The 9,275-nt window shown below is 37.6% G+C and overlaps 2 protein-coding genes across 6 annotated transcripts in view; both read right to left on the reverse strand.

Annotated features, from left to right (window-relative positions):
* Positions 1-1,130, reverse strand: part of LOC131426643 (palmitoyltransferase ZDHHC8) — a 37,972-nt gene extending 36,842 nt beyond the window's left edge. For 2 of the 5 annotated variants that reach the window (XM_058589508.1, XM_058589507.1), the window contains exon 1: positions 240-1,130. In XM_058589508.1, the coding sequence (XP_058445491.1) occupies positions 240-331 (92 nt within the window). In that variant the 5' untranslated portion in view covers positions 332-1,130. The remainder of the gene's footprint in view (positions 1-239) is intronic. The other 3 variants (XM_058589504.1, XM_058589505.1, XM_058589506.1) reach the window with 3 other exon arrangements.
* A 4,258-nt stretch (positions 1,131-5,388) lies between these two features.
* LOC131426644 (nucleoporin Nup43) lies at positions 5,389-6,761 on the reverse strand. Its single transcript, XM_058589509.1, has 2 exons — positions 5,966-6,761; positions 5,389-5,904 (listed from the first exon to the last, which is right to left on the reverse strand). The coding sequence occupies exons 1-2, from the start codon at positions 6,668-6,670 to the stop codon at positions 5,494-5,496; spliced, it is 1,116 nt and encodes a 371-aa protein (XP_058445492.1). The 5' UTR covers positions 6,671-6,761; the 3' UTR covers positions 5,389-5,493.
* Positions 6,762-9,275: the final 2,514 nt, after the last annotated feature.

Genomic DNA, 9,275 nt, shown 5'->3' on the forward strand with positions numbered 1-9,275 from the left:
GCAAAATAAAGAAAACGAAAAGTGATGATGACTGGACCGATGACGGGTCGATTACCCCAATTTAAGTCACTTTTGCTATTTATTTACCCGATGGAAAAATAGCCACCGTATGTACCTTCGTGATATAATCGATCGTTTTGTGTGATATGATTATTGATTAGCTACCACCTGTGTGAACGAATGATACAATGCAAGAGTAAACGGACTGTAAAACAATCAATAGGAGCTATGGTACTCACGGGTAGTAGAAAAACAAGAACGTTGTACCCAGTAACAACGTCCAGGCGAAGGTCGCCGGAATATATCTGGTCTTAACATCACATTTCGGCATCCTCTATCTTTGCTACACCACTGATGTTAGTCACTGAAATCCGAAATTCTCTGTAGATCCTGGAATACCTTAATTTACTATTTCACCAATCGTTTCAAACTCGGTATTCTCTTTTTCTTGCACATCGAAATCGTTGGTTTATCGTATATTTATCCAAATAGCCCTCCTTCTTTGTTGCTTTCTTCGCGATGCGTTTTCACAGTAGTTGTGGTTGGTTTACTTTTGCACAGACTGCTTTGACCAATATTTTTCACTATTTTTGGACATATTTTCTATCAATCTACAAAACTATCGAACATTTTCTTCATTTTTTGACTGCTGCATACCAACTTTCACCAGATTCTTTTTTCGCTTCTAGGAACGAAAAAAAAAATTGTAAATTCTTTCACCTATTATCGCGTTTTTTTTTTCTTGAGCCTCCCCCGTTAGGGAACTTCTATTTCACCTCCAGCTGCCCCCACAAACACCAGCACCGAAGGGCCAAGCTCTAAATAGCAGAACAGACGGAGCAAAACCACAACTTTCAGTAATCCAGAACCGGAACTGCTACATACCTTTGCAGAGAAAAATTCAACCACTTCTCACTCACCTGAACACTCCGCGGTCCCGAACACACTATTTCGGAAGTTTACACTACCTGGGAATCCGTATATTCGTAATACCCGTAACAAGTAGCAGAAACTCTACATTCTAGAAGACGGCTGCTTAGCAAAACCCGAGGAGCGAAACGAGAAAAAAGTTGAACCTTCACCGTCGTAAAAGTTCATCATGATGGCTGACTGACAGATGGTTGCAAAAAAAGATGCTTGCACCACCACAGACAACCAAACTGTCACGCTCCGCAGACGTTTACACGGCTTCGCATGGATACACGGAAAATCGAGTTTACTTATATTTTGAGGAGAAATCGTTTATTGTCCAGCTTATCTATAAGTTACCCAAAAGTAGGTAGAAAATATAAATTTGGTGCCACATAAATTTTAGGTAAATAACCGATTATTCTTTTTGAGTTCGCAATTGGTAATAATTATAAAACATGATCATGACACATAGTGAGTGCGAGAAGCTGAGTTGAGCTGATGACTAACATTTGCAGGAGTACATTTTCCGCTTTGGTCTGCACCAAGCTAAGCTCAATATCTCGCGGCCTTAGGCCGCAAATAGAGTGAGCGCGAGAAGCTGAAACGAGCTGGTGGCTGACAATAAACGCGGGAAATATACTTACAGCAAATCAAATAGACCTTGTCAGAGCACATACGCGAAATCTGCTCAGCTATTACTCTGGCAGGGCCCCTTCGATTTGCTGTGAGTAAACTTCTCGGTTTGATCAGCACCAAGCTCGGCTCAGTTTCTAGCGTTCACTCCCACATTATCAGATCCGAATGAATTCCGAATCGGTGAGAAATTTTCATTCGGAATTCCATGAGGAAATCATAATGAATTCCGAATAAATTCCTACTCCAGTGCAACAACCGATTCCGAATGAATTTCACCTCCAACCGGTTGGTTACGAAATCTATCGGAATTGAGTGAGAAGATGCTTACTGAATTGTCAATCCGGTTCTTTCTTATTATTTCCTGATATTGCACGTTTTCGTGCTGATTTTCAGTTTATTTCCAAATAAAAAAAAATTATATAATTGAATATATAAATTTAAATCTTCAAATATTTCGGATATACAGAATTAGTAAATAACCAGTCCTTCTTAGAATTCTAGCATAAACTGTTGAAATTCGCTGGAAATCAACAAAAAGGCCTACCTTAGTCAGCATCATCCATTCCTCCAGTCGGAGTTTAATAAAACTTTTACACTAACACAATCATAAAATGAGCGGAAATTCAATTTCATTTATTATGTCACTGTCAATCGGGTTGATCGAGCACCCAACTCCGGCGACCATCGATATTGAATATTGATATTGAAAATTCATTGGTAAGTATTGTAAGGGGGGCATGTTCAGGAGTTTTCCAGTTGAAGATGCATAATTCATGTCAGTTTTAAAATTTAAATCTAGATATTATAACAAGAAAAACTGCTGCGTTTTACTAGTGTTTCAAAAATACAAAAAATAGAACGGCAGCGTATACCAGTTCTTAATTTGAGAGTAGAACTGTTCGAATAAATAAAACTAGAACGACTGGCTGGGGATACGTTTGTGTCAGTTTTAGTTCTATTATAGATCACCCAGCTACTGAATTGGCTCTAAGCAGACCCTGTCAGCTTGGAGCAATCTCAATCTTCAGTTCAGCAACGCCATCGCACGGCGTCTCATTCAACATGTCATGTCAACTGTATGGGTGCGCAGCCCTGCTATTTTGGCGCGTACGAATTTGACATTTCGCTCCCCTACTTCTATGTATGAGATTCGATGCGGACTCACCTGAGGACGGCATGCTCGCAAAAAAGGATGTTGCCAATTATTTGTTCGGGGAATATGAGAGCTGGATATCTTGTTAATATGATGTCTTTGCTCTAAGATAACATTTATTGTGAAGGTTTATAATTTTGTTTTGTTCGTTTCGTTTGAATTCGTTTCGCAGTGAGCTCAGGTATTTCTTTCATGAATGTATAAGCTTTTCGAAATTGTAGGTTATGGTGGCATTCAGAAAGATTTGTTTCTGGAAGTTGATGCCTTCAGATATATAAAGTAATTTTTATATCTCCGGCATGGTTCAGTTTCGACATAGTTCCAATATTCTTTCTCACGTTTCGATGCGTGTATTCACACTAGAGAAGCAATTTCTTATACCCGAACTCGACCCGTGCCCGATCGAAAGTAAAAAACATTTACCCGACTCGAACCTGAGAATAATTTTTCTTCCAAGCTCGAACCCGAACCGTAACAAACAAAATTAAAAATCTTTATCCCTATTCGACCCGTACCTGTTCAAAATGAAAGAAATCGTCAGCCGTACCCGATCCGAACCCGACCATTTTTTTCTGAACCCGACCAATATCCGTCGGGTTCCGGTTTATAACAAATGCCAAAATTGGTAATATTTCATCGTCTCATCAAATATTGACCGGAGAGTATACGATAATTCCCAAAAAGGAATTGGAACCAAAATCGATGTTTTTCTCCATTGATTATCAGTGCAAGCTTCGCCCTTCTTCAAAAAACAGTTAATTTCTTTATCTTGCCAAAAGGATGCAAGATAATCTTTTTGCCTTTCTCATATAGAGAGGCTATATAGTCACTGTGAAAACCGACTTTTGAACCGAGACCCGGACGGCCGAATGTCATATACCATTCGACTCAGCTCGACGAACTGAGCAAATGTCTGTGTGTGTGTGTGTTTGTGTGTAGGCGCACTCAATTATTTCCGAAAATTTTCCACCGATTTTTACAAACTAAGATGCAAATCAAAGGTCTACATATTCTTTAAAAAGTCTTCGAAAAGTTGATCCAGATCTGACTTCCGGTTCCGGTATTACAGTGAGATTAGTAAAAACTTTCAATTTCATGAGGATTTTTCCACAAGCCATGAGCGGTAATAGTGAAGAAAAGCTATAAAAACGGAACTCACATCGATTTCTCAGCGACGGTTTTCACAAATCATAATTCAAATTAAAGCTCTAATTGTCTTAAAAGATACCGTTCAATTATATCCAGCTCCAACTTCCGGTTCCAAAATTATAGGGCAATAAGTATTAAAAGTTTCAAACTGTCATACAAAATGATGCAAAATTGTACATGCTGTTACGGAAGAAGAAGGAAACGTACCCGCCTAGCACCCACCGTGCTTTTTTGAATTTTGTATAGCGTGCAGGATTGCCACATTTAAATCTTTATTAACTTGACATAACTGTTTACAAATTGAGAAGGTGATGGTAGTTTACACCGAAGAAAGTTTTTGATTTTATTCAAGTTTCAAAAAAGAAACTAGACAGAATTTTCTAGCGTTTTTTTTTTGAAAATATAAGTAATATGAGAAAGGCATCATTACACCACTAGGTGGATTTAAAAAGGTTTTTAATCTGTGTTCGAATCAGATTTTAGTAAAATTGGTTGAAGCCGGGGCTAAGAAAACCCGTGAAGAACATCAGGAAAATACGGATTTTATATGAGAACATCTGGCATCTCTGGTCTGCCTAGAGCTGCATGTTGAACAGTTACTGTTAAGGCAAAGACATCATATTAACAAGATATCCAGCTCTCACATTTCCCGAACAAATAATTGGCAACATCCTTTTTTGCGAGCATGTCGCCCTCAGGTGAGTCCGCATCGAATCTCATACATAGAAGTAGGGGAGAGAAATGTCAAATTCGTACGCGCCAAAATAGCAGGGCTGCGCACCCATACAATTGACATGACATGTTGAATGAGACGCCGTGCGATGGCGTTGCTGAACTGAAGATTGAGATCGCTCCAAGCTGACAGGGTCTGGTTAAGGTCAGCCCCCTGCTATGACGTCATGAAACTGTGGCCAGCTTCATTCTGCCAAAACCAAAACAATGAAGAAGAATGGCTAACAAAAAATTGGATATTACAAACTATTTCATTATTCAGTACCCTTTACCGCACTTCCCCGCAAATTATCGACTAGAATATCATCACTACGATAAGGAAATTAAGATTTAAGTACTTGCTGCAGCGCCCTATCCTCGCCACCGTGCTGGTTAAGGTGCACTGGCAGATTAATCTGAACAGTTTTACAATGATGAACCGAAGACAAAAAGTAAAATAAACAAAAAATTTCGTTCCTTTATGCCCCGTTTACACTTCTGCTGGCTGCCAGCATGCTGGTGTCAGTGTACTGCCCTCTTAGGAAAAAAACGTTCAACGGTGGTCCTTCGTTGGTCTAATACTTTGGATGGCTGGCTGCCAAGCAGAAGTGTAAACGGGGCATTACCTTAATGCACTCGGGCAACAAAAACATCGGATAGAGCCTAAATACCTAATACCAACAAAAAAGAATTAGAATAATTAGGTACCAACTAGGAACTCTGTTTTTCAGACTTAGGTTGCGATTGCAATTCCTCATCTTAACATGCGAGAATGATGAAACTAATAAACCATACTACTCATTTCGATTGATTTACAATTCTAGGTTTATTTAGCACGATGTTCAGTTCGTACATACAATAGATCATAACAAGTAAATTCAATACAGACATTTTAAATGCTTAAACGTGTTTCGAACATTTGTTCACAATAGCTAGTTCAAATTTTCTACAAGGTAGATGGCTTCGTTGTCTCCTCCGCAAATTACCTTCGAACGACAAGAATCAAATGAATTGATCGCCTTTCGTATGCCACTCAGTAGCGAAGTGACATTAATCTTGCTCTTAGCTCTTTCCCCGTTCAACCATGGATTTGTTTCTGTTGTTTCCAGTCCCGAACCGTTTACGGCTGAATTAAGTAAGTTTCCCGTAGCTGTCGGAAAAGTATTTTGATTCCATTGCCATAGCTCACCACCTTCCGAGGCGGAATAGAGTCGAGAGGGTTGAGTCTTATGAAAAGCTAGTTCAGTGATTGCATGTTCGTGTGCTTTCAGATATGAAGCGGGAAACTGCTTATGTCGAAGATCCCAAACAGTTATTGAACCCTCCTCACTTCCGGCAAGGATCTGAAAGGAAAAACAAAATCTTATCGATTACTTTCTTCACCAAAATATATAACATACTGACAATATGTCTCTGTGTTGGATGGTAAGCCAAGCAAGTGACGCTATTCGATCTTTTCTCATCTTCGCAAGACACAGCGAAACTGTGACTGGGTTTATGACTTTCGGCCCTAATGTCGAAACATTTTATTATTCCCATTCTATTTCCGGTCAATACTTCCAGAGGACTCAGGAAAGCAACACAGTTTAGAGTACAGCTATCCGCATTCGAAATAGTTCTCAAAACTTTTTGTCCAACCGTAGATATGATATTCAGTCGGCCATCTTCTCCCACGGTAGCAACGTCTGTTTCGTGTACCGACAGAGCCGTACAAGGTGCATCATTCGAACTTTCAAACGTGTCGAATTTATGTAGATTCACAAACCGATGCCGTTCCTGTAAATTATCCTCATCTTTGTCACGATCCAAGGTGATAAAGCTGACAAATCCTTTCGTATTGGACACAACCACACTTCGTTCATCTACGAACTCTAATCCACTTATATCTCCGGCGAAGCAGATTTCCGCTGTACATCGCGGTACGAATTCGTTTTCATCGTCGGCGTAATCGTTCCGGTAAAGTTTCCATACTTTGATATTATTAATGTTTAAATCCCAACTGGCAGTGATGAACGCAGTCGATTCGTCGTAATGTTCCGGAATCCAACGAATACGAGACAATTTTTCTGAAATGAACGTACTGTTCACTTTACTGGATTCCGATAACATTTCTATAAAACTTTTGATCAGTTTCGTTGACTTCCGCGCGTTCGGAAAGTTTTTGTTTTCAATTTCATCTAGCACTGGAACACTTCGCCGCTTGTACTCCTAACGAAACGTATTAAGTTTTGAGTAAAATCTCGATTATTTTCTCGAATGAAACACTGAAAAAAAAGCACACGAGACAATATTATTATTGACAATACTTTTAATCGTGTACTGTAAACTTAATCGAATTGACAAAAATATTGTCAAACATATCCTTCAAGTAACATTTCATATTGTACGCGACGAAATCATTTGAAAATGATAAACACAACGTTTTATCGCATGCTAAAATCGGAACTTGAAATTAAATGCATATTTTGTTGCCATCTTTCACACATTTCACCCTACACTTTAGAGACCGGAAGTCCGACCCCGATTAAAACTCAATAGCGTTCTATGAGACCATACAACCATTCTTATGAATCAAAGTTTGTAAAAATCGGTTCAGCTAGAGCGCATAAAACCAATGTAACGACATCTCATCCGTAATGTTTACAACAATTCAAAACATTTATATAGAAATGTTGGTAGTTTCGTTAGTTTTACATTGTATTTGACTGGTCGTTTGCTCGTTTGGAACAAAGCTGTTATTCTAAACAAACAGTTGTCGTGGATCTAAGCACTCTAGGTTGAACTGACGACACCACCTGCCGCTATTAAAAACTGTATCGCAAATTTAACTACCCCTCAGTAACTGGTAATGTCAAAAAGAAATTGCTTAAGAAATTTTTAAAACTGGCAACGCAAATTGATAGATTATTGATTTTGAATAATAGTTACTATAATCATGGTTACTGTATATTATAGACCAAATGAATGTAAACAAAACAAATCCCGAATCACCTTTCATATGCTATATAAATGAACCGTTATCCTAGATCACCACCTAAACCGAGCGAAGAGAATGAATTACTCCAAATGATGCGTAAGTTATCGACTGAAAAAGCAGAAGCTAATCTACTCAATGGTAATTTATTTTAAAAAAAAATATTGAAAACTGCACTAAACGGTTTAGGACAACATAAGATCTATTGATGAAAAAATCTCGAGGATATTCGATGAAGAAATGAATCCGAAGAGAATGCACTAACAGTGGCATAATTTTTTGGATGAAATTTCCATTAAAAATTGGTGTTTTTCTACTTAGGTCAATTGGAAATTGTTGTATATCTCATATATTGCCATATTTTGTAGACATTAGAAAACACACAAATGTATCATGCAATTTGACCTTGTATTTTTTTTTAATTTTTAAACAATAAATTTAATGTCTTATAAAAAAGTTTGCAACTTCCTTCTTCGAGGCTCTACTACCACAGACTAACAGACATGACAGTACACTGAGAAAAAAACCATAGTAACCGTAACCTGTTCTTCGTTGTCATTTCAACTATACGCTTAAATAGTAGCAACAATCATGATATATGAATATTCACCATCTGCATTGTATAAATTACTAGACAACGTAGACTACGACTTGACTAAACTATTTGTATTTATGACTTTTCTGGCATGGTCATCCTGACAATGGTAGTCATTTCAAACATAAGAACAAATAGTTAAAATCACAATTTTTAGTAATATGAAATTGCTCTCGAGCCTTGATATATATAAGAGGTGAAGTAGTTATTGCTACCATGTAAACATGTTCACAGTATAATAATGTTACCATAAATAGAAACATGGTTTAAAAGACTATTATGACGTTTGAAAACACTAGTCATGTAGTCCATATCAACATAATTTAAGTAGTAAGCACATTATCGTATAGTGTTTTTTAACCGACTATGTATTTCATTTGTACTGACTATACAAATTGTCAATAAACGGGTGTACTTTGTTATTGTCACATAAAGTTACAATATAGCAGAAAATTTAGTACGTGGACAACACATCAGTGATTGACTTCAAAACAATATTTTATATTGTGTAATTTGGTAGATCTTGCAGGTGAGTAGCCTTAACAGTTTCCGTCGTTGAATTTAATCTTTTCAACAATTTTGCCGGCAATGGCTATGTTTTTCAGTGAAATTGACGTCTCGTATACGGTTCATTATTCGTTATCGATCGCTGTAGAACAACATCAAGCGATTGATGAAAACGAAGATTATCATTTGATTCCCGGATTCAATTCGCTCGAATCCGACGGAAAATCGCAGGTGGGTATCGAGGTTTGCATCTAGACTTGGCTAATAATTTCTTTCATGCTGCGAATTCCTGCTTCAGGAAAAACTCCACCGGACAGAGCCTTGGATCAAGTGATGCTATCAAGCAATGCTAAGCAATATTTCACCAGGTATATTATCATTTGGTTTGATGCGAAAATAAAATAGAGTTTAATGAAATTATTTTGTTGTTCTTGTTTTAGAATTTAAACTCATAAAATTTTTCAACATTAGCTCATGCATTGTTGAATCAACCACTACTTTTAGTTTCAAAATAACTAGAAGTGAAATGTCAAAAATACCATGACTCTGGTTATAGCAAAAACTACAATGTAAAAAAAATATTCGGTCATGGTTAGGCTAACCATCTCAATCGTATTAGTTATTCATACAATACACTG

The sequence above is a fragment of the Malaya genurostris genome, chromosome 1, assembly GCF_030247185.1.
Source record: "Malaya genurostris strain Urasoe2022 chromosome 1, Malgen_1.1, whole genome shotgun sequence".
NCBI lineage: Eukaryota > Metazoa > Arthropoda > Insecta > Diptera > Culicidae > Malaya > Malaya genurostris.